Source organism: Squalius cephalus (assembly GCF_949319135.1).
Source record: "Squalius cephalus genome assembly, chromosome: 17".
NCBI lineage: Eukaryota > Metazoa > Chordata > Actinopteri > Cypriniformes > Leuciscidae > Squalius > Squalius cephalus.
The window spans coordinates 32,201,356-32,227,299 of record NC_137138.1 but is presented as its reverse complement, the minus strand read 5'-3'; the positions used below and the strand labels follow the sequence as shown (position 1 = coordinate 32,227,299).

The 25,944-nt window shown below is 39.6% G+C and overlaps 2 protein-coding genes across 2 annotated transcripts in view; one reads left to right on the top strand and one right to left on the bottom strand.

Annotated features, from left to right (window-relative positions):
- rnf14 (ring finger protein 14) lies at positions 1-25,630 on the top strand. The gene is made up of 8 exons (XM_079847031.1): positions 1-93; positions 9,443-9,603; positions 11,503-11,633; positions 13,631-14,134; positions 16,251-16,479; positions 16,666-16,838; positions 20,658-20,788; positions 22,501-25,630. The coding sequence occupies exons 2-8, from the start codon at positions 9,453-9,455 to the stop codon at positions 22,559-22,561; spliced, it is 1,380 nt and encodes a 459-aa protein (XP_079703157.1). The 5' UTR covers positions 1-93; positions 9,443-9,452; the 3' UTR covers positions 22,562-25,630.
- The window catches only part of cct6a (chaperonin containing TCP1, subunit 6A (zeta 1)), a 27,077-nt gene continuing 26,470 nt past the window's right edge, over positions 25,338-25,944 (bottom strand). The window contains exon 14 of the mRNA XM_079847021.1: positions 25,338-25,650. Coding sequence (XP_079703147.1) covers positions 25,578-25,650 — 73 coding nt within the window. The 3' untranslated portion in view covers positions 25,338-25,577. The remainder of the gene's footprint in view (positions 25,651-25,944) is intronic.

Here is a 25,944-nt window from a genome sequence, read left to right as displayed (position 1 = left end):
TCTGCGCCGAGGACGCCAGTTCGCAACCCGCCATTACACCTAAAGAAGAAGAAGCGGCAGTTGTTGTTGAAGTTGCGTCAGGCACAGAGCAAGGTACGTGTTTTATAAGTTAATATCTTTTCACAGGTCGCAGTTGAGATGAATAATAAAAGGAAATAACTCCACTCAATCAGTTAGACTGTAGTCGTAGGGTGACATTGCGTTAAAGTTATTAGTTTCGTGTTTGAATTGCTCCCTAAAGGATCATCTGACATTTCAACCCACAGTACAAAACATATGAGATGACCAGGCGTTAATTCAAATGACTCACAAGTTTTTAACATACACTAAATTATATATATAGCAAAACAACATTTTCACATCCTAAAGTTGTTGTAGGATCACAAGAAGGTGCTAGACTACAGGTGAGAGTTGTCCAGTACCTCCCTTTATACTAATGCAGTACTAACATATTTTAAGGAAAATAATCATTAGGCTATAATTGACCTAATTGTTATTATTAATATTCCGATGGTTGTAGTAGATTCCTTTCCGGACTTACTGTGCCAATATCTACCTTTATATGTACAGGATGCTGTTATTGTACAGAATTATTAACAATAATTCATCTAAATTTTGATTTCACATTCAGATGTTGTAGGAGGTGAACAGACTGACTGACTGCATTTGTTTTCATTCACACCCCATTTGTCTCCTGTGTTTTGAACATCGTGATTGGTGTAAATCAGGGCTCTCCAGCTCAGATTGGCTGGGGGCCAGTGCTGTGATTGACATCTCATAGGAGGGCCATTTTAACATTCAAGCAGAACAAGAAAATAAACTTGTTAGCTCTCATTTGCTTCAAATTCCATTACTAACATATTTCTGTCATACTTAAAGAGTTAGTTCACCCAAAAATGAAATTGCTGTCATTAATTAACCCGTCCAAAATTAAGGTCCAAACGCGTAAGATCTTCGTTCATCTTAGGAACACAAATTAAGACAGGCATCAACGTCATTGCAACTTTCAAGGTCCAGATAGGCAGTGAAGACATTGTTAAAATAGTTCATGACTATAGTGGTTCAACCTGATCAAGCCTCCTCAGGGCCAATGCCCAAACAATGTCCAAACTAGGCCAAATGGGGCTTGAGGAGGAGTGGTCATGAACAAAAGCTGGAGTTTATCTGAGTCAGGAGAGGGTTAACACCGCTGCTAATTAGGGTTGCAAAGGGGCGGAAAATTTCCGGTGGGAAGTTAAGCTGGGGAATTTTTGGAAATATTCATTACCACGGCAACCGCTTGCACGTCCACTCTGAAAGTAACTGTACACATAAGAGACGGATAGATGCATTTTTTAAGGTTACTTCTATTCGTTAGAATATTGATATATGAACTTGTTGTCAAGTAAGCCCCGTTGCGAGCATGTGCGTCTCTCTAAACTTTCAGTGTGCTGCACTGCTCTAGTTGACTTCTGCGCCTTCCCCCCCGAAAATATCACGTTAATTTTGAAAACGTAATTCCTTTTGTGGATCCTCTTGGTGATTCTTCCTGTTTCTTTGACAAATATCAGTGTCTCAGTCTCACGCATGCTGCACGCGAGTTAACCACGCCTACTTATTTACATGTCGCGTTATAGACCTTATGTTCCATTTTACACTGTGTGTCAGCGGAGCACTTCCGATTGTCTTCGAACTTCCGGTTTACGCGGCTAAACACCGGGAAATGCTAAGTAGAAGTTAGTTAGATGCGAGTGTTCTGTTATATTAATTTATTTTCCTATTAATTTCGGCAATGTCAAGTGTTATGTGTTCAGTTAGAGGGTGCCATAATAATTGGAAGAAACGAGAGCAGTTTTTAAAGCAGGAATGTTTTGAACATCGACCTCAACTACGATGTGATTGTACCTGTGGAGCCACGTACAACCTGCATCCACCTCCGAAGGAGAAAGAAGCGCTGCGACTTTGGTTGAAGGCTTTGAACCTGAAAACCCCACCCAAACGTGCTTTTGTTTGTTCCTTCCACTTTGTGGATGGAAAGCCAACTGAAGAACATCCCTACCCTGAAAAGTGGCTTGGCTATGAAGCTCTGTTGAAGAAGCCACGTCGGGTGCTAGTTAGGCAGTCAGGTACGTCGTAGATATGTGTCGTTCGCGAACAAGCCGGCTGGGGCGGGACTTTATTTGGATGGGCACACTATGTGGCCAATTACATGGGAATACAGACTAGGATCAAACCATTATGTGAAAGAGCTGGGACACATACACGTTCCGAAGATAGCGAGTGTAGTGGTACAGGCCATGTACACAGAGCGACAGAGAGGGGCGGGGAGCCGGATTTAAATGCTAATGTTAAGACTTTTGCCTTTATTTATTTGATTTGTTTGCTGCGGTTCTGCGTTTAATTTTTCAAATAAAGTTTTATTAAAATGTTACATAATAGTTACTGTGTATTTTCTTTTCTTTTTTGTAATGAAAAAATGCATACAAATAAGGCTTTAATGAAAACACTGAATAAAATATGGCTTACCAACATACAAATCATTCACAATTGCAAAATTGGTATAAAATTGAAGGCTCAGAGTGATACTAAATGAAGAGCCATTTTATTATTTTACTAGATGACAATGAAATACTCAGCATGGAGTATGAGGCCACTGATCTAGTGGATGTGCCACTGGATGACTCCCATAAAGATGTTGGGACCCAGTGGGAGGACCGTTCACTTGGTGACCATAACTACTATTCAAGTCACCCCCCGATGCCTTTGACCACCACTACTGACCAGGGAACACAATGTGTCAAACTTCTCCACAAGACTCTGCTTAGGACCGAAGCTCTCTCTTTGCTCCATACGGGCTTGTCACATGCTGCCTTTTATTCAGTGGCTGAACACCTCATACCTCTCTACAAAGGTAACTTCCAGCTCGACCCAACGGACCAGCTTCTGTTGGCTTTGATGAAGCTGAAGCTTAATCTGCTCCAGGATGACTTGGCTGAAAGATTCAGTGTGTCCCAGAGCGTCGTCAGTCGAGTGTTAAGCTACTGGATTGACCTCATGGAAGAGAATATGAGAGAATACATTCCTTGGCTTCCAAAGGAGACAATATGTGCTACAATGCCCCAGTCCTTTAAAGAAAACTACCCAGGCACAACGTGCATCATAGACTGCTCTGAGACCCCCCTCCAAAGGGCCAAGAATCTTGATTCCCGTGCAGAGTCTTTTAGCCATTACTATGCCCAGAACACAATAAAATACCTAGTGGCAATTGCACCCTGTGGCCTAATAATGTTCATCTCCCCTGTTTATGGAGGTAGATGTAGTGATAAATTCATAACATGCAACTCAGGGTTCCTGGAGTACCTGCGTCCAGGAGATGAGGTCATGGCTGACCGAGGCTTCACCATCCGGGATCTACTGTCTGAAAGAAAGGTGAAGCTCACGATACCTGCCTTTACTAAAAGAGGGGCACAGCTTTCTGAAGAAGACACCACCAGCACAAGGAGGATTGCTAATGTGCGAGTCCACGTGGAGCGGATAATATGCAGACTGAAGCACTTCAGGATTATTTCACAAGTTGTGCCAATCAACCTTGCTTCAAAAATAGATAAAATTCTGAGAATCTGTGCTGCCCTGTGTAACCTGCGAGGTGACATTATCCATGAAGATGCTGAGTGAGATAGATTGGCGTTGTCAACAAAGCAGTGTAATGCTTATGCGTAAAGTGGCAAGTAATGCCATTGGAAGTTGTGTTACTTGTGTTTTGCTAGGTATTTTTGAAGGCTGATGTTTACTTGTGTTTTATACATAGGCCTAACAAAAAATGTACAATGAAATGTTCAATTGTAACAAAGTTTATTAAATGTATTAATTTAAACAACATTACACAATAAAATTGCCTTTTTAAAATAGCACTAGCCACTTAAAGGGACAGTTCACCCAAACATTTACTTTCTTCTGCTGAACAGATAAGAAGATATTTTAAAGAAAGTTGGTAACCAGACAGTTGACAGTCGCCATTGACTTCCATAATACTTTTTTTTCCTACTCTGGAAGTCAATGGGGTCTATCCACTGTCTGGTTATCAAATTTCTTTAAAATATCTTCTTTTCTTTTAAAATAATTCAATTTCTTAGACCTGTTAATTTAAACTCCATTGCATCCTAAATTAGAGAAGATTTCTAACTTTCACAAAGCTGCTTGTACCCATCACTTAATGACAACATGCCTGCCTGAAACTCATTGGCAATGTGAGGCAGCATGTATTTAAAATAAAAAGCCTTAAGCCTTAGCACAATGTCAGCACAGAAATCTGCATCATATTTAACATTGATCAAGGCTTGCTGGGATGGGGTCCAGATGAGCAGCTTCGAAGTGGTCAGTCCAGTACAGAACATGCCCAGCTGCACCTGCATGTAATAGCCACGTGGACCATGTCGTTGAAGTTGATGTGCCCCATCCACTATCTTCACATCTGAGGTCTTGCTGCTGAAGAGGTCTTCCAGAGACTCAAAAGATTTTCCCAAGACTGGACATTTGATCTCTAACAGTTCTTCTGTGTTCAACACTCCATCAGGGCTTGCCGACAGCCATGGCTCTTCTGTGCTGACCACAGTGCCTCTGTGAATGACAGAGTAGCCGCAGCCTTTGAGCCACTGGCAAGCTTTGAGCTCACTCTCGTTCCCATATCTTGTAGCTGCATTTCCGTGGAACCTTGGGTAGAGATGCTCATTAAGGAACTTCTCAGGACTCGCTCTGACTGGAACCCTCTTGGCAGAGCTAGCAGTGATGCGAATCTTACGAGCTTCATGCCATATGTGTGAGGAACTCTGCTCATTAGTGATGCGCTCCAGTGATGCAGATTTGGTCAGGTCAAGCGCAATGAAGGTATTGTAAAATAACAAACATTTCTGGCAGGTGGCTGGAACATCATGTACCCCATGTGGGAGGAAATCTGGCTGGGATGGCTCTTCGTTTGGTTGAGCATTAAGACATTTGTAAAGCAGGCTTCCTACAGGCAGCTTCAGGTGGCTCAAGCTCTCCCTCAGCTTTACATGGGATTGAAATGCAGGGGTGGGAGGCAGGGGTGGGCATTGTGACCTTGCTTCTATGTTCTGAAATTGGTCAGTGTTTCTATGGTGTGCAAACCTGATGTCCACTAACCGCTTTGGGGCAAGGTTCCTCTGGGTTCCAGCATTCCAGTAGCATTGCTCATCAGTGCACGCTATACCAGTGAGTCCCTGGGTCACAGCATTCTGAACCTAACACAGAGACAATTACAGTCAGAATATTAAATATATAAAGATATAGGGCCCTATTTTAATGATCTAAGCGCACGGTCTAAAAAAAATATATATACTTTTTTATATATAATATACATATATAATATACATTTTATATATAATATAAAGAAAATATTGTGTGTAAGATAGGGCCCATAAAGATATTCATTTCCAAGCAACAATGGAGCAATTGGATCAATATACTGTACAGAAATTATACATCTTTAAGATAAAAAATGCAAATCTGAATATACTACTAATAAACTTACTTTGGATCCAAGTTATATGACTAGTCTTGTACTTACCGTGACACATCCAGCCCATTACTGTATGTCTGGAGAAATTAACTCCAAAACTGCAACTGATTAGACTATTATCATTTTGAAAAGTGACAACAGTAGATATTATTAAATATTACAGATTATGCTGTATGAGTCCAAGAGCTGATTTTTTCACCATGTACAATTTGAGTAAAATATACTGAATATATCATGCTTTGGTGTAGACAAGATTTGTTGCTTACCTTGACTCCATACTATGTACTTACCTTCTTCCTCCAATATGAGATTTGACTACATACTACTTACATATTCTCCACAATTCTCCAAGTCTGTGATACACAAATAACATGTTAGTATAATCCACATTACCCATAAGGCTAAATTTTATTCTATTAATATGAACGTACTGATATACTAATGGTATGAATTTGTAAAGCTGCACACAATTCATGTTACATCACGTGGGCCAATAGTTTCCCCATATATATATATATATATATATATATATATATATATATATATATATATATATATATACACACACACACATACATATATACACATACATACATATATATATACATACATAGATAGATAGATAGATAGATGCATGAAAAACATAACTGTATACTATCAAAGATTATTTGATAATGTAACATACTTCCTCACCTTCCATAAAATTGAAGCTGCATGGCTACATGACTTGCCGAGACTGGTAGGCTTCAGTGCTCTTGTAGCTTTTCATAGCAGCACCATCTACTCCAAGGGACAGCACAAAATAATTGAATATATCCCCGTACATTATTTCTGGCCACTTTCTCATGTCATCCTCCCAGTCGTTAGTGGCGATCCTTGAAGGATGCGATACATTTACACCATCCGACCGCCGCAGCACAGAAATAGTGTGCTCCCATATGTTGGCCATGTCAGCTAATTACCGCAAACGAAACAAATAATGTATAACAAATGTTTGCTTGCCCTTTTTACTGACAAATTAGCTTTGTTTTGTAGCACTGTTTACACTTCCTCTTTCTGTGGCGTTTTAGGCGGAAGTCGAAAGACAATCGCGTTAAACCGGAAACGGGTAAAGTGGGCGGGGCTACATAAGGTCTATACACGGAATAAAAAAATCTGTTACGGTTGACATTTTCTTCCGCGGTAGCGATATATACTGTCATACTGCCCAGCCCTACTTATGTGGTAAATAAAGTTATGCTAGCTTATTTAGCATCTAACTTATCAGCTTGCTATCTACTAGATGAACACATTTGTATGTGATATTTGCAATTTAAACATTTAATAAATGTATTTCCCCATAATATCATCAAAACTTACTTCACTTTGTTTAGTCCACAGGCTCAAATGTGTGCCTTCAATAGTCTTGTGCTTTGGGCTTCTGTACATGTGATGGAGGCATGCACAGTGCCAGTAGGGGGTGTGGTCTCAATAGCCATGCAGTAAGCAGTGTGCTATGTGCATGCGATTGAGGAATGGTATGGATATTCAAGTGTATTTGAATGGCATCTGTTTGTTTTAGTCAAGATTATTCTAAAATATACTTTCCTCAACTATATTTAAGTTCCCTACGAAGAGCCAACCCTCAACTTTGAAAATTCCAAGTTTATTCCCATAAATTCCTGTTAATTCCCTTAAATTCCCATTAATTCCCATGGAAAGTTTCCATCTTTGAAAATTCCCATAATTTTGCAACCCTAGACTGTAGTGGTTCAACCTGATCAAGCCTCCTCAGGGCCAATGACCAAACAATGTCCAAACTAGGCCAAATGGGGCTTGAGGTGGAGTGGTCATGAACAAAAGCTGGAGTTTATCTGAGTCAGGAGAGGGTTAACACCGCTGCTAATATCCCATGTTATCATACCAGGCTACCAGCTAACCTCAACATTTAAAACAATGTACAGCTCAAAACTCACCTTCAGACACCAGCGGCTGCTTGAAATGGCTTCTGATTGCAGTCCATAAATAGACATATGTTTATGGCAAATACCAGAGACTGCTTGAAGAATGTTGACAAATCATAATATGATTATAATCGTGTATTTATTTGGTTTCATGTTTCATCTGTCTCCTCCCTGTGCCTTTGTTGATACCGGACAAATGTATCCGCATGATATGTCATAAATTACATATACTCCATCTTAGAGCTCTTGTTTTCTGTCTGTGCGCTCTGACTGAAACTTGATCATGTATTTGCAGTCTGTGTGTTTCCCTTTGTGAGACACATTTTGTGTAATGAATTAATCAAGTGCACCATTGAACGGAGAAAAAGACATTACTCTTGGAAAAACTAACACCAAGTAATTTAAGTATAATTAATTGAGTAATGAGAATATTACAGTCCCCCTGTAGTCAATCATATTATCCATTCAAACTCTTCTTTGATCACCAGAATTACATATTTAAGCGTTTTTTCCTTGGAAAAAAAATCCTTCAGGTCTTAAAATAGCTTGAATGTAACTCGACACCCTTGCCTCATTTAGTATAGGTGGATCTATGAATATGCAAATGAGCCCCGCCTCCACTCCCTCTCTCAGCTCAGAGATCCACTGGTTGACGATCACACGTTGATCTGATTGGTTACAAGGTCGTTTGTGACGTCAGAAACACCAGCGATTTCAAAGCGTGTTTTTAAGACTGTCTTTGGTTCACTGCAGTTTTAAGGAGGAAATACTCAGCAATGCTGTCGACTTATGAATTTACACATGGTTTGTCTTAAAGCGTATTAAAAACACCACATAGACATATAAACAACATTAATGGGGGGACTTTAAAATGTTTTAAGGGGCATTTGTTGCGTATGTGTAACTTAGTTCCAGTTATCATTTGCTCATGGAAACAGGTGAATAAAGAAGTTTATATTTGATTGGTAATGTGTTTTCCAGTAAAAGAAAGATGTACGTATTTGCGTTTCTCATCGCATGACAGTGGTGTGGAGTGTGCGCAGCCACTACCAGAAACATAAATCGACGCCTTGGTTTCCAGTTGATCGCCTCTAGATTTACATAGGTTTCACTTACACAATTTATAGGTGCAACAACCTAAGCACAATTAGCCTAACATTTTCTATCTTGTGAAATGTCTGTAAATGATACGTTCTCCCAACCATTTTAAGTTGACTGACGTCACATTAGGAAAGGAGAATGGTCCTCTGATTATTTTAACACTTACAGTTGTGACGTGTTTGTTTACAGTGAGTTAAATGACATGAAGAATCCAGACATATCAGTTACCTTTATTAGACAAATACATAGAACAAGTTTTTTTAGTAGTTTATGTAGAGCAAGGGCAATTCCACGCAAAACTGTCACATCCATAACGCCAACTAAATACAATGGCAATTGTGCTGGCGTTATGGATGTGACAGTTTTGCGTGGAATTGCCCGCAAATGTCTCAAACCTTGTTCCTGCAAAGTGAAGCTCCAACCAACTCCAAAAACACCTGCCTGGAAGTTTCTAGTGATCCTGAAGACCTTGTTCGAGTTGGAGCTAAAATGTGCGTTAATGCCATGTCAAAATTACCGTAATTATGAGATTCCAACTTGTAAAAAGCGTTCACATCCTCATAGAAATTGTAGTTATAACTTGTTACCTAGGAAGTTTCTGAGAGCTCGTCCTAGTACCACATAACCACCGTACCACCACCTGACTGCTGCAGATTTATTTAGGTGTTGATAGAAGTGCATAATTCCCAGTCTGAGGACGTGAACAGCTTCAAATAGAGCGTCACGTGTTGTCATCACGAAATGACGGTAATTACGCCACGGCGTGAACGCAGCGAAACTCTGCGGGACGGGAACTGAGTTTGACACCCCTGGTTTAGAGTATTTCCATTGCTCAAGATGCTTTACAAAATACAAGTGTGACTTGATTTCATATTAATTTCAGGAATGTTCAAATGTCAGCCGACCAGGAAGCGAAAAAAGATGAACTGCTTGCTCTAACAAGCATATATGATGAAGAGGAGTTTCACCAGGCAGAATCAGAAGAGGAGGGTGAGATTCATCTGTGCCTAGAGCTTCCTCCTAACTTCAAACTGCTAGTCAAGGGTGAGACCTTTTTAGCGGATATTTAAACCTTGTTCTAACATATTCATAGAGTCGTATTTTGTGTGTGCATATATATATATATATATATATATATATATATATATATATATATATATATATATAGATATATAGATAGATAGATAGATAGATAGATAGATAGATAGATAGATATAGCAAATTGTAGCCTCTTTTTCCTATTTGTAGTGGAGATGAGTGGTACCCGGTGGGGTCTTCTGCTGTTGTAGCCCATCCGCCTCAAGGTTGTGCGTGTTGTGGCTTCACAAATGCTTTGCTGCATACCTCGGTTGTAACGAGTGGTTATTTCAGTCAAAGTTGCTCTTCTATCAGCTTGAATCAGTCGGCCCATTCTCCTCTGACCTCTAGCATCAACAAGGCATTTTCGCCCACAGGACTGCCGCATACTGGATGTTTTTCCCTTTTCACACCATTCTTTGTAAACCCTAGAAATGGTTGTGCGTGAAAATCCCAGTAACTGAGCAGATTGTGAAATACTCAGACCGGCCCGTCTGGCACCAACAACCATGCCACGCTCAAAATTGCTTAAATCAACTTTCTTTCCCATTCTGACATTCAGTTTGGAGTTCAGGAGATTGTCTTGACCAGGACCACACCCCTAAATGCATTGAAGCAACTGCCATGTGATTGGTTGATTAGATAATTGCATTAATGAGAAATTGAACAGGTGAAAGGTGATTTAAGCAATTTTGAGCGTGGCATGGTTGTTGGTGCCAGACGGGCCGGTCTGAGTATTTGCACGAGCTCACCAAAATTGGACAGTTGAAGACTGGAAAAATGTTGCCTGGTCTGATGAGTCTCGATTTCTGTTGAGACATTCAGATGGTAGAGTCAGAATTTGGCGTAAACAGAATGAGAACATGGATCCATCATGCCTTGTTACCACTGTGCAGGCTGGTGGTGGTGGTGTAATGGTGTGGGGGATGTTTTCTTGGCACACTTTAGGCCCCTTAGTGCCAATTGAGCATCGTTTAAATGCCACGGCCTACCTGAGCATTGTTTCTGACCATGTCCATCCCTTTATGACCACCATGTACCCATCCTCTGATGGCTACTTCCAGCAGGATAATGCACCATGTCACAAAGCTCGAATCATTTCAAATTGGTTTCTTGAACATGACAATGAGTTCACTGTACTAAAATGGCCCCCACAGTCACCAGATCTCAACCCAATAGAGCATCTTTGGGATGTGGTGGAACGGGAGCTTCGTGCCCTGGATGTGCATCCCACAAATCTCCATCAACTGCAAGATGCTATCCTATCAATATGGGCCAACATTTCTAAAGAATGCTTTCAGCACCTTGTTGAATCAATGCCATGTAGAATTAAGGCAGTTCTGAAGGCGAAAGGGGGTCAAACACAGTATTAGTATCGTGTTCCTAATAATCCTTTAGGTGAGTGTATATTCCCATTAATATTTACCTTTTTTAGCACACCATGAAATTGTCTAGCTATAACTTCTTGTTTCACAGGAGTTTAAATATGAGGAAACACAAAGGCCAGATTCCCTTAATCATCCTTCACAATGAGTAAAACCAAAGAATATAGTTCTGATGTGCAGCAAAAGATTGTTGAGCATCACAACATAGAAAGTGGCCGTAAGAGAATAGCTAAAGAATTGAAAATCCCCATTTCCACCATCAGGGCAATAATTAAGAAGTTCCAATCAAATAAAGATGTTACAAATTTGCCAGGAAGATATATATATATATATATATATATATATATATATATATATACACACACATATGCGCACACAAAATATGTTTATTATATATATTTAAATTTATAAAAATATATTATTTTATAATAAATACATTTATTATAAAATATTTATATATTTATATTTGTTTTTTTTGCAGGACAGAAATCCACAGAGTATAACTTATCATTTCTACCTCCATTGGTTCTGAGTTTTGAACTTCCTACAGACTACCCTTCAGTATCGTCTCCCGTTTTTACTTTAAGCTCCAAATGGCTCACAAGAGTCCAGGTGAGTCCTGTTTACTAATGTCCCGAAATGTGTGTAATGTTATTGTTGTAATTTTGTTATTTTTGCTTTTGTAGTTTTGAATCATAGCTTTCTGTGACACTCACTTTTCTCTGCTGACAAATGTAAGATCATGCAGCATGTAAAGGATTAGTTCACTTCAGAATTAAAATTTCTTGATAATTTACTCACCCCCACGTCATCCAAGATGTCCATGTCTTTCTTTTTTCAGTAGAAAAGAAATTAAGGTTTTTGAGAAAAATATTCCAGGATTTTTCTCCATATAATGACTTCAATGGGGTCCAACGGTTTGAAGGTCCAAATTGCAGTTTTAATGCAGCTTCAAAGTCTCTACACAATCCCAGCCAAGAAATATCTAGTGAAGTGATCAGTCATTTTCTAAAAAAAATCAAAAATTAATATACTTTTAACCACAAATGCTCGTCTCTGCGATGCCCCACGCATTACGTAATCACGTTGAAAGGTCACGCGTGACGTAGGCGGAAGTACCGACCTTGTGTTTACAAAGCGAACGTGCAAAGACTAAGTATTGAGAAGATCAAAGCCCTTTACAAAAATTTTTATAAATAAAAGGTAAAACAACAATGTTTGACGATTTTGTAGTTTGAGGAGAAACTGAGATGGAGTTTTTCGCCCTACCCTACCTTTTTGAACCAGAACACGCGTGACCTTTCAACGTGATTACGTAATGCGTGGCGCATCGCAGAGCTAGTGCGAGACGAGCATTTGTGGTTAAAAAGTAAAAACACATTTTAAATTGCAAATCGCATTTTTAACCAGAAAATTCGTAATTAGAGACCATGTCCATTTGTCATCAAGCAATTAGTCATACTCGCATAAATTGAACTTTTTATTTTATTTAAACAGCCAGGGACATTTAATTAAGTGCAAATACTGATAAGGCAGCGTCTTTAAAAAGAATAGTTCACTAAATAAATAAATAAATAAATAAATAAATAAATATTTTCCCTCTGTCATGGCAAACCTTGCATGGATTTCTTCAGTGGATCACAAAAGGAGAAGTTCTGAGAAATGTTCATGATTTTCCGGACCATCATGAAAGTGATTGGGGACCAGGGGGTTTCATCCCAATCAACCTGTCACAGCAACTTTGACATTGGTAAATGGTGTTAGTTTGGGGATATCAGTTTCTTTGACCAGTGGAAGTCAAACAAAGCCTGACGCAGTTTTCATTTTCAGGTCCTGCGCCACGTTGTTTAAATAGCAAATGCATTTGCGCGCCCATGGGTGTGCTGGTCTGAAAGTGAGGTGTGTTCTGGTGCATTGTTGACGCGTTGCTATTTTGAGGAAACTGAAATACACTGCGCCATTGACCAACTGAAACCTGGTCTAAAGTCAATGGTGCAGTATTTGTTTTGTTATTTAAAGAGCGCGTTAGTAATGTGTGCCTATAGGCGGGTCCACAACATGCATACACTCTGCTTATAACACACACAGGGACAAATAAAGATATTACAAATAAAACAATTGAAATGTAAAAGATTATTATTGTGTACATAAAGATATGGTGGAATCCGGCTTGTCCCGTAGATGGTCTGTTAGTGCTTTAACCTCGCGCACGAGAAGATTTGTTTGCGCTCTGAAGACGCGTTCAGTATTTCCGCTATCAAATTCTGTCATGTAAATAGTGAATCTGCCATGACGCGAGCGCAACTGGCTTTTAAAGGGAATGGGAGATGAGACTCTGATTGGTTTATTGCCATTACTCATTAAGAGAATAGGGACAACCCTTTTAGACCATGCGCCGGGAGCGCCGACCATTTTTCCCAACGTTAAACTAGCAAAAGTGGATTTGCTCCGTGCACTTTAGACCATGTGATTAGATCATTACAATAGGGCCCCTAATGTTTGTTAGTGGTGCAGACATCACATATATCTTTTCTGCTGCTGTATTATTTCTGACGTGATAGAATATATCAATCATAATCTTAGATAATCTTCCACTCTCACTCCATCAGATCACTGCACTTTGCAGGAGGCTGGATGAGCTTTGGGAGGAGACCCAAGGCAATGTGGTTCTTTTTACCTGGATCCAGTTCCTAAAGGAAGATGCTCTGGATTTCCTGGGAATCCAGTCTCCGCTTGAAATCCAAAGCTCTTGCATTCAGCATCAATCTGAATCCGGTCAGAAAGAAGCCGAAGACATTTCTGGAGATAAAAGCAAAGCACAAGATTTGGACCCGAGAGCTGTTCAAGAAGTTGACCCTCGCACGGATATACTGACTCAGCTGCTGGATTTTGACGAAGCTCAGAAGCAGAAGGTGTTCGACGGGAAGGTGTTCTGTTGTGGCATCTGCTACTCGGAGAAGCTGGGATGCGACTCTTTGCTCTTCAAAGACTGTCAGCATGTTTACTGCAAGGCCTGCATTAAGGAGTACTTCCAGATCCAAATAAGAGATGGCAAAGTTCAGTGCCTTAACTGCCCTGAGCCCAAGTGTGTGTCCCTGGCCACTCCCACACAGGTATCTTTGTCTTTTTTTATCATTGTGTCATTGTGTGCTCATATGAATAGTAATAAAAATAGTAATAGATAATATGAATAGGTAATGTAGGGCCAGCTTGAAAGATGCGTGGAAATTCCATCAACTATCCAGAGCAAGTTTGTTATAAATTCATGTTTTTTTAAATCCTGCCAGTTTAAACATTCATGCAATTTTAAGCACAAGTGGCCGTCTGATTAAGCGACACGATTTTCAACTAAAAACAGAAGACTTTTTATGCGCTTTGGCTGTTCATTTACACGACAACAGCATTTTGGGCGCCTGAAAACGGGTTTCAAAGTGCAAGTTTTTGAAAACAATGCCCTTACCATCTCCATCTAGTCAATAACCTTTTCTTTTTTTGCAAATGAAAGGATACAGATATTAACAAGGTGGGTGTACGGACATCATCATCACAAGTGGTTATAAGAATTACACAAATCACGATATAACATTTTGTCATCATGAAAAATGAAAGGTTCGTTACAACAGACTCAAGGATGATGCATGTTTTCGAAGCTTTTGTGTTCAAAGGGTTTGACATTTTCTTAAAGGAAGTAAAACGGGACTTTACATCAGAGGAGGACGTTCTACAATTGGGATTACAGTGAATGTTTCTGGCTTTGTGAAGATGAAATTTACCCAGAAGACAAAGTAATAATACAGTATTATCAAGAAGATTAACATCCTTAGAATGAAAATCGGACAGAAAACACGACAGATTATTTAGGCATGTGCGTTCGGCTCGCGCATGGTCTTTCTTTATAAAGTCACATCGCCAACTACTTGTCTGACATGAATAATACAGCGTTATTAGTCGTTTTCACAGATCCGTTTGAACAGGGATCATTTTGACAACGTTGTCATCTGTACAAAAAAATCATTTCCGTTTTTAGCACATCGTTGTGGTGTAAACGTCCCCTCAGAGTGTGCACACAGAAAGCCTGAGTACTGAATTGAGTTTTCTTTCATGTCTTATCATGCTTGAATGGAAAAATACACACAGAATAGTCAAAGAGGGTATCTTTGTTGTAAACACAGTTGGTTATGTCTTTTCTCTAAACCGTTGGGTGAAATCTGATTTATTTATTTGTACAGGGACAATTCACTTTATATACTAGTAACAGTCTTTGCTTAAAGCTAAATTTCAACTTTAGTCCTCAGGCGGCAGTTACAACAGTGTCCTATAGAGCCGTGTTCATTCAATATTGCACAATACAATACCTGTCTAAAGCTCACATGACCATTCAGCCATTTTACACCTGATTTTAACCCTTTAAACCCTTAAAAGTCACTCAGAGGTCCTTAGAAGACAAAAATGTGTCTAAAAGCTTTGGGGCACTGAACAAACGTTTATTTAAAAAAGTGAAAGAGGTTTTAGATTTATACAAATTGTTTGGGTGCAATACCAAAATGTTCCATTAGATTGCCAGCATTTGTGATCTGCAGTAAGTACAGTATAATTTCTCTTTCTCAAACATCACACACACATTTTTTACACATGCAAACCACATTCTGACATCCATATCAACATACCCACACATTTATAGCTGCATGATATTATTAAATTGGCTTTATAATACAGCAACATCAGAAAATGCTAGTATTTGCTTAATAGGCCAAATCAGAGAAAATGGCACCATCTGCTAAAAAAAAAATTCAATAGTAAAAGTTTTCATTTTGACAATCAACAAACAATCTACAAACCTCAAACTGTTACATCAAAATCAAATACTTTAGTCAATATATATTCTCTTTTGTCAGAATCAAACTTTGGCCTCAGATGACTCACAAACCCTAACAAATACATAGACTAGTTTGAACTAGAGAACACAGAGAAAAATTCATAACACTGTAACAAAAACCTCTTAGTCGGATTCAGGAATAATGTTGCAGCTTAATGTATATTACAGTATACAACATAAATGAAAGATTGAGTTAATTATTTAATGTGTTTGTGTTTGATGAATGAGCACATGGTTAAACTTGTGTAAAGTGTCAAATGTGGAGTTCTGCAGAAATCATCAAGAACGTGTGTGAAATGTGTTTGTTTGGAGACCTGAATGAATGCTTTGGGACTTTGCTCATATGATAATAGGTGAAACTTCTTGTGGGTGAAGATGAATTTGCGCGCTACGACCGTCTTCTGCTGCAGTCCAGTCTGGATCTGATGGCAGATGTTGTGTATTGCCCCCGCATGAGCTGCTGTATGGCTGTGATGGTCGAGCCCGACTCCACCATGGGCATCTGTCCCTCCTGCCGATACGCCTTTTGTACCCTCTGTAAGAGAAGCTATCATGGCCTTTCCAACTGCATAGCGACTACTGGTAAGATCCGGGATCTTTACACCTATTTGAGTTAGTAATGAGTCACTTCCAGCTAATTTGTTGCCTGATTCTGATATTAATATTTCCATAAATGTATTGGATGCTCAGTGACCAGCTTTCTTGCTACAAAAAGTGAAGTACAGGCACTTGGTTAGCTTGTTCAAAAGGTGTGCTTTTCTCTAACAGATGAGCTTCGCAGTTTGCGGGATGAGTACATTTCTGCCAGCGAAGAGGGAAAGAAGTTCCTTGAGAAGCGTTTTGGGAAGCGGGTCATTCAGAAGGCGGTGGAGGAGTCTTTCAGCACAGACTGGCTGAAGAGCAACTCTAAACAGTGCCCGTGCTGCGGCTCTCATATAGAGGTCAGTGCTAAGCGGACATGCTACATATTCTCAAAATGTGTTCGGTGGGTTGTCTAAAATGAAATGCCGTGAATAGTTAGGCTGATCCCAGTCAGATGCTTTTCTCTTTGGAAGAATTACAGAAGATGCATTCCTGTGTTCAAAAACAGCTGGACTCCGCCCCCCTCCATCTCTCTCTCCCACTTTACTTCCTGTCAGTTCTCTACACTATACTCTCTCAATAAAGGCAATAATGCCTTTATTGAGTATATATTTATTATTATTATTATTATTAAATTATTATTTTTTAAATGCTAATACCGCAAGATGCTCAAACCATACAATTTGTAATGCAATGGCCAACATAACATCTGTGCATGTGTAGCGTATGACTGTAAAGGTAAAAGAACTAGCGCTGATGAAAGCCGGCTTGAACACATCACACAGACTACAGCCGACGGACAACTAGCACATACGTTCTGTTCCTGCGTGAGGACGTAACTCTCCCATACCAGCAGGTGGCAGCAGTCTGGATTGGGGTGCGCCGATCCGATACTCCGTATAGGTAGTGCTCCAATACTGCCAATTATTTTGCCGGATCGGGTATCATCCAGACGTGACCGATCCAAATCCGATATTGTGCCTATGTTATTGTTATACCACACAAAAGGCACGAAAACATTATGGTGCTTTATAACTATATAATATAACACTATATTCCAAGTTTTCTGAAGCCATTCCATAGTTTAATGTGAGGTACAGACGAATATTTAAAGGGATGGTTCGGAGTAATTTCAACCTAGGGTCCTTTGCTCCATGACCTCGAGCCAAACACCCCCCAGAAGCCTTTTTCCCTTGGTTGAACATTATTAAAGTTAGAGCTTATTTAGAGATATCAGCCGGATGACTTAGTGCAAGCGCTAAAGGATCCAAGGCTGTATCTTGTAAATTACCCCACTAATAATGCCCAGAATGGTACCAAACTTCTACAGTAGTACAAATAGGTTCTGTACTCATAAAACGAGGCATTGGAAAGTTTGTAAGTACATCAGGAGTTTATTTAAATAACACTTGCCTGACGGCTCATGCTACCGCTAACCCGGATGTCGACGTCACTTCAGTGATTAGGGAAAAGCATGTAAAAGTCCTGGCAGAAAGCGATGCTTAAGGATGTATTAAAAGGGTATTCTTAAAGGGATAGTTCACCCAAAAATGAAAATTCTGTCAGTAATTACTCTCCCTCATGTTGTTCCAACCGCGTAAGACCTTCGTTCATCTTCGGAACATAAATTAAGATATTTTTGATGAAATCTGAGCGCTGGATCACTTCTCCATAGGCTGCTAGGTGACCGAAACTTGCTGGCCCAGAAAAGTTATTAAAGACATCGTTAATATAGTCCAAGTGACTCCAGTGGCTCAATCTTAAGTTTATAAAGCGACGAGAATACTTTTTGTGCGCAAAAACAAAACAAAAATAACGACTTTATTCCACTATTCATTTCCTTCTCTCTGGACACCCTGGAGTTGGTTCACGTAGTGTTTAAGCGTAGCGCGTCTGTGTTGCACGTCACCACGTTGGCTCACAATTGGCCGAAGCTGGTCATGTGTGTGATACGTGGTGATGTGCAACACAGACGCGCTACGCTTAAACACTACGTGAAAAGACCCGAGGCCCAGAGAGAAGGAAATGAAAAGTGGAATAAAGTCGTTATTTTTGTTTGTTTTTGCGCACAAAAAGTATTCTCGTCGCTTTATAAACCTAAGATTGAGCCACTGGAGTCACTTGGACTATATTAACGATGTCTTTAATACATTTTCTGGGCCAGCAAGTTTCAGTCCCTTAGAAGCCTATGGAGGAGTTAGACAACTCTCAGATTTAATCAAAAATATCTTAATTTGTGTTCCGAAGATGAACAAAGGTCTTACGCGGTTGGAACAACATGAGGGTGAGTAATTACTGACAGAATTTTCATTTTTGGGTGAACTAACCCTTTAATGCATGCATAATGCCTTGTATCATCTGATAAATATTCATAACAGTTACATTATTGCACAACGGGATAAACCCACTATTTGTGGTTATAACTTTTAAGAGTACAATGCATTATAACACCAGATAAGGCCTGCATTTATAATGCATCATAAGGGTATTCTTAATGTGTTATAATGCATGCATAATGCCTTATAAACAACCTTATAATGTGTTGTCATCTCATGATGAATAATTGTAACAACAGTAATAATACTTATTTGTGTTTATATCTAATAAGTGTATGATTATTTAAAACACACAATGAACATAATTTTATCCACTTCAATTATAGTGAATTATATATCTCATCGTTTCATATCTTTTTACTTTTCCAAGTCTCATATCTTGACATTGTTTACTTAAGATCTGCACAGTGTCATGTCTTCTTTTAAACAACCATAAGCTGTCATGACGTGGTTATAAAACGTTTATCTTTAGGTGAAGTCAAATCAAAAAGTTGTGTGGAAAAGTATTTATATTATATTCATATTTTATTCATAAAAACTGTAAGATTACAAGGCTTTACCAAATCTAATAAGTATAATTACTGTTGTGTTGTTAGATGATACAACACATTATAAGGCGTTATGCTTGTATTATAATGCATTAAGAATACCCTTGTAATGCAAGCTATAAATACAGGCTTCATAGAAAGTTTTACTAAACTATCCATCATCCATCACTATCATTGATCTATCCATTTTTGGATAGATCAATGCATTGACGAAGTCAACAGTTGGATGTGTCAAAACTTTCTTCAGTTAAACAAAGACAAAACTGAAGTCATTGCGTTTGGAAACAAAGATGAAGTTCTCAAGGTGAATGCATACCTTCACTCTAGGGGTCAAACAACTAAAAATCAAGTAAGGAATCTCGGTGTGTCCCTAGAGTCAGACCTTAGTTTCAGTAGCCATGTCAAAGCAATAACTAAATCAGCATACTATCACCTGAAAAATATTGCAAGAATTAGATGCTTTGTTTCCAGACAAGACTTAGAGAAACTTGTGCATGCTTTCATCACCAGCAGGGTGGATTATTGTAATGGACTCCTCACTGGCCTTCCCAAAAAGACCATAAGACAGTTGCAGCTCATACAGAACGCTGCCGCCAGGATTCTGAGCAGAACCAGAAAATATGAACATATCACACCAGTCCTCAGGTCTTTACACTGGCTCCCAGTTACATTTAGGATTGATTTTAAAGTATTATTACTGGTATATAAATCATTCAATGGCCTAGGACCTCAATACATTGCAGATATGCTCACTGAATATACACCCAACAGATCACTCAGATCACTAGGATCATATCAGCTAGAAATACCAAGGGTTCACTTTAAGCATGGCGAGTCTGCTTTTAGCTACTATGCCAGTCGCAGCTGGAACCAGCTTCCAGAGGAGATCAGATGTGCTCCTACAGTAGTCACATTCAAATCCAGACTCAAAACACTTCTGTTTAGCTGTGCATTTACTGAATGAGCACTGTGCCGCTGTTCGTCCGACTGTTTGTACTGTACTGCATTTTATTTTATTTTTCTAAACTGTTTTAATTATTCTTATTTCTTTTATTATTTTAATTTCTTCTATGTAAAGCACTTTGAATTGCCATTGTGTATGAAATGTGCTATATAAATAAACTTGCCTTGCCTTGCCTTGCCTAAACATTACAATGATAAACTGCCCCAGAAATCTCTAAAAAATAATGGAAACCTTCTGCAAAACTGATGTATTGTGGGGAGGAGACACTGAAAGACTCATTGCGCTTTGATTGAAAGTGGTTTTTGTTGTTGTATTTTCCCGTTTCTTCAGAAGGTTCATGGCTGTAACAAGATGACCTGTTCCTCCTGTCAGAAGTATTTCTGCTGGATCTGTCTGGGAGCTCTCAGCCGAGTGAACCCCTACAGCCACTTCAACAACCCCAGCTCGCCATGCTATAACCAGTGAGTTCCTCCACATACTGTCTTCAATGAGCAACAGTGTCCCGACACGGACATGCAAGTGTCCTGAACTCTTTATGGGGCAACTTTAGTCATGAAGCCTTGTTGTGATCAGCACTCATCATTTGTTTTTGCGTATTACTCTGATTTCACTCTGGTACCCTGACACGTGTTAAAGGAGAACTCCGGTCAATTTTAACATTGAGCTCATTTTTTTGTAAATTTGGAGTGCTGTCAGTACAGAGAACAACGACAAAAATCGGTGTTGCCTACACCGTGTTATCCTCTTTTTAAAATTTGCACCCTGTTGACTTCAATGGGGCAAGTTTCAAACCTGCTTTTAGCCTCTTAACATCCTTGATGTGTCATTACAAGTGCACAGGCCATGTGAGTGATTCCTTCAGAGTGAACACGAGTGAATCTGACTGCAGTAGATGTGAAAGATATGAATAAAAATGATGTTATTTCAGCCAGCACACATACCTGTATTTACATCCTGTTTTCGGCTGAAGTCCACAGTAGTCGATTGTCGAGTTCACGCGCATAGGTTTAGTACGTACGATCATGCGCCCGAACTCGACAATCGACTACTGTGGACTTCAGCCGAAAACAGGTTCTCCTATAATGTGAAAGCCACTCCAGAAAGAAGGCGAGGAGACCATTGAAGCTCCATGAGTAAGAACAGAGCCACCCGTGAGCTTTACTCTCATTCATGTCGTTCCAAACCCGTGAGACTTCCCTTCATCTTCAGAACACAAATGAATATGTTTTTGATGAAATCTGAGAGATTTCCGTCCCTCCATTAGCCGCGTTTCCATTACCCTTCAAATTGCGCACATTAAAATTGCGAATTGAAAATACGTCCAATGGAAAAGCGTCAAAAACTCCCATTTATAGCAAAAAAGTTTTTACGCTCGCATGAGGAGGTTTTTCAGGCAATTCGAAAAAGGAATATTTCGCAAAACTGCAATGGAAACAGTTTTTGCTCATTTACAGGTCACCTGACGTAGATGACGCGGTGTGTTTGGACAGAATACGCGACAGAGTTCTTTATGAAATTCATATAAGACAAAATTATTACAGGAATAATGGATTCTAAACCTCAAATAAATGCCACAATCAAGACCTCGAAGCAGATACGAGGGAGAAACACCCAGAAACTCCTCATATGTGCCGCTCACAAGTATAATAAGGGTCGTTGTTTACCATTAATGCTTGGAAAACACACATACATCTCCTTCGATTAATAATAATGGCTAATGCAGTGGCTGGGATATAGTACATAAACCTACCAACGTCCGTTACCTGGAATGATTTTACTTATCGCGAGAGGAAGTTTTAGTCGCATAACATCGGTTAATGGAAACGCCGTCATTTCGCAATAGTTTTTTGTTGACATTTAGAAAAAGTAAATCGCTGTAATGGAAACGCACCTATTGACAGCTACGCAACTACCACTTTGATGCTTCAAAAAGTTCATAAAGAGATCGTAAATCTAATCCATATGAATTGAGAAGTTTAGTCCAAATTTTCTGAAGTGATGAGATTAGAAGCGCCGTCGGATCGGGACACTGCCTCTCGCCGCCTCAGAGTTTTCTTCCTCTGCCAATACAATTCCTGGTCTTAAAGTCATAAATAATTGATTTCAGAATGATAACTTTTCTAAAATGGCTGGTGCATTTGTGGTGTGTTTACTTATTCATGTTCTGCTCTAGATTGTTTCAGGGAGTGGAAATGGAAGATGAAGAAGGCTTTGGAAGTGACGAAGATGACTGATCCACCATAAATGAAAAGCTTAAAGGATATAACTTCATCCAGGGCGCTTCTGGACTGGGCAAGAACTAAATGACTAGGGTATCACATGAACATCTCTCAGAATCTATTTGCCTCATATATTTACCCTTTTTGTTTTACTTTCACACCACGTTCAAATTCCAGTTCACCTTTGTGTTATGCATATTTTAACTGAAATGTGTGAACAAAACATATTTTCAGTGAGAAATACAGCCATGCAGTAAATCAGCCTAGCAGAAGTATGTGCAAAAGTACAGAATATAAATATATTATTTTTTAGTTAATGAATTTGGCTCCTTTGCAATTATGTTGACTTTCAACAAGATTACTTGTTTATTTGGCTATTGTTAATGTTCATTTCATGATGGAATTTTAGACAAATGTTTGATGGACTTGAAAGTATAGTAAATGAGTTGGCACATTATCAAGATTTCAGGTTAAAATGAATATACATGTGACAAGTTTATCAGATTGTCTCAGCTGTTTTATGCAAGTTGAGAGGAGTGTGTTCAGGCAGATCCAGAAGATCACGGAGCTCTCACAGCAAGGCAGTCATGAAAAAATGTTCATGTAGCATCTGTATCTTTAATAAAATGTTGAACTATTATAATGTTTTGTGTAGTCTTGTCATTATCACAAAACTACAGACAATTACTCAATATATCCATATTACCTCAGGGCGAGTGGTGGTTTTTAGGTGTAGGGGCGAGAAACATGTAGTGCAACTGTCATGGTGAGATAAGGACACGATGTATACCACCCTCACCATCGTCTGCAAGTGTATAGAAGCCAACACCTGAACAATAAACATTGACCATATATCTTTGTCTCCATGGTCATTTATTTACCTGTACGTTCTTGTCTGAAAGGCTGATATTAAAATCTTAATACTTCAAGCCACACCAGATACTGTTGCTTTTGACTCATTCCATTTCTGTTCATCAATTCTCTGAAACTTCAGTTGGTCTCAGTTGAATCTTTTTATGTTCATTCAAGTATTTACACAAACACATTTACTGATCTGATCTAATTTTTAAACCGAACTTCTGAAACGTGACTGGATTGATTCAAGCACCCTACACACCGGGACGAATATCGGCACACGTTATTCGCCGCGTTTTTTGTGTTCACATGCACCCAAGCGATTTTCGCTGACTTTGAGCCGAGTGAATAACATGCAAATTCATTCCCTGACATTAGATGGCACTTAATGTAATACAGAAATACCCCGGTACACAAGGTGCAATACCACTCCATAACAGTTCTCTTTTATCAAGATTTTTGTAGTCGCTGTCGCGTTTGTTATATAGTTCTTTATGTTCCGACACCAACGAGACCAGCAGCTCTACATTCATCTTGCCTTGCATCTTCCTCGTCTTATTTCTTCTATTTGGAAAACGGACTGTAGTCTATAATAACATGTCTTTATTTTATATATAGCTCAGCAGTAAGTCATGATCTCTTTTGCTCCTTATGACACTGCATTATTTACTTGCTGTGTACCAACCAATCCAGCCCTTTTTACCTGTTAAAATACCTTTAAATGTCAAAAACAACCCATAAAATGCAGTAGTCTACTTACAACAAAATGATTGAAGCCTCTACTTATTGCAATAAATAATGCAATAAATTTTCGGCAGACCATCACTTTTCGGCACGACACCGGCAGTGTAGACGCTACTTGACGTATATCTTCTTCGCCGTTACGTATGTGTGCTCGGCAAGACAGGCCCCAAGTTGTGTTTTACTGTAACTTCAGAAGCTCCAGACACGTGAGCAAAAGCGCCAATCTCATTGGTCGGACAGTTTTTGACGCAGCGCGTCAAACCAAAAAAACGAACCCGAGACGTTTTTTAAAAAAATTACGCTTTTACGCGTGGCGTTTTTCGCGTCGGTGTGCACACTCACATTGGCGCCCTTTGTTTAGTCACGAGGCGTTAAACGTCGGCGAAATTCGTCCCGGTGTGAACAGGCCTTCAGATTGACAAACTAGTGCATGTAAACATACCCACTGTTTCTATGAGAACCGGAGCTTCTAACGGACTCTACCTTTTTATTAATGTACAAAAGCAAGATGTGTTCTCTTTTCTCCCAATCATGAGCCCCTTTCACACAGCGCGTTAATCCCGGTAAAATTGCTAGAGTGCCTTCTGTGTGAACGCAAACATGTCCCGGGATTGAGGAACGCGCCCTGTGTGGACAAAAGCCAGGACCAATGCCGTAAAAGGGTATTTTGTTGCTCTTAGAAGAAAGTTTGTGTTCGTCTTCAAAGAAAGAACGAAATAATGTCTGCAAACTAGAATGAAGCCGAGACCAGGAGCTCCTAACTATCCGCGCTGAAGCGGAGAGCGTTCGCCAGCTTTGTGGAACGCTACGTGATGCGTTAGTGTACGACCGAATCCGGGGAAAAATGCTCGGACGTGGTTTCTGGAGATCCAAAGCGCAGATTATTAGTAAACTGAAGACGACTACAATGGAAAGAGCGGTAGCGGAAGATTAGACTGGCCTTTCTACAACACATCCTGACGTCACGTGTCTTTGCGGGATGTGTGTGTGAACGCACTCACAGATTCCGGAAAACCACTGGCCGTGTGAATGAACCAAAATCAGACCATCCCGGGACACATTATCCGTGTATTTTCCGGAATCTCTGTGTGGAAGGGGCTATAGTAACAGTTTATATACACAAATGAATGCACTCAAATGGATATTCTTGATTTGACTGGTAGCTCATGCTCAATTCACACACGCTAAAGAATTCGCAGAAAAAAAGCAAAACGTTTAATGGGTACAAAAGAAAGTGTGTATTGCAATTCAGTGCTTATGCAACAATTTCTTAAATAAACCGACTGACTGGAAGGAGTAACATTTCCTAGGTCATAGAAATGGACAAAACTGCTTGGACATGTACAATGAGCAGACAAATATATTGTTAACAGCCAAGGATTGTGGTCTTGAGTCCAGGCGGGAGGATGATGATGATGATGATGATGATGGACTATCCTTTGAGTGAAGACATGCCAGCCCTCATGATCTCATCAACCAGAAGGATGTTACTGGCGATTACAGTGCTGTGCAGACGACAGAGAAAAAGAGAGATGAGACTGGTGAAAAAAGGTTCCTGACCCCTGGTCTAGGTTTAGGTCAGTATTTGGCTATATACACATTAATGTGTTCATAAAGTCTAGTGAAGTAAACGATGGTGTCTGACAGCATTTATTATAGAGCATTGGTCTCAAACTCAGTTCCTGGAGGGTTTTGCTCCAGCCCTAATCAAACACACCTGATCCAGCTAATCAAGGTCTTCCGGATTACTAGAAACTTCCCAGCAGGAGTGAGTCGGAGCTAAACTCAGACACGAAACT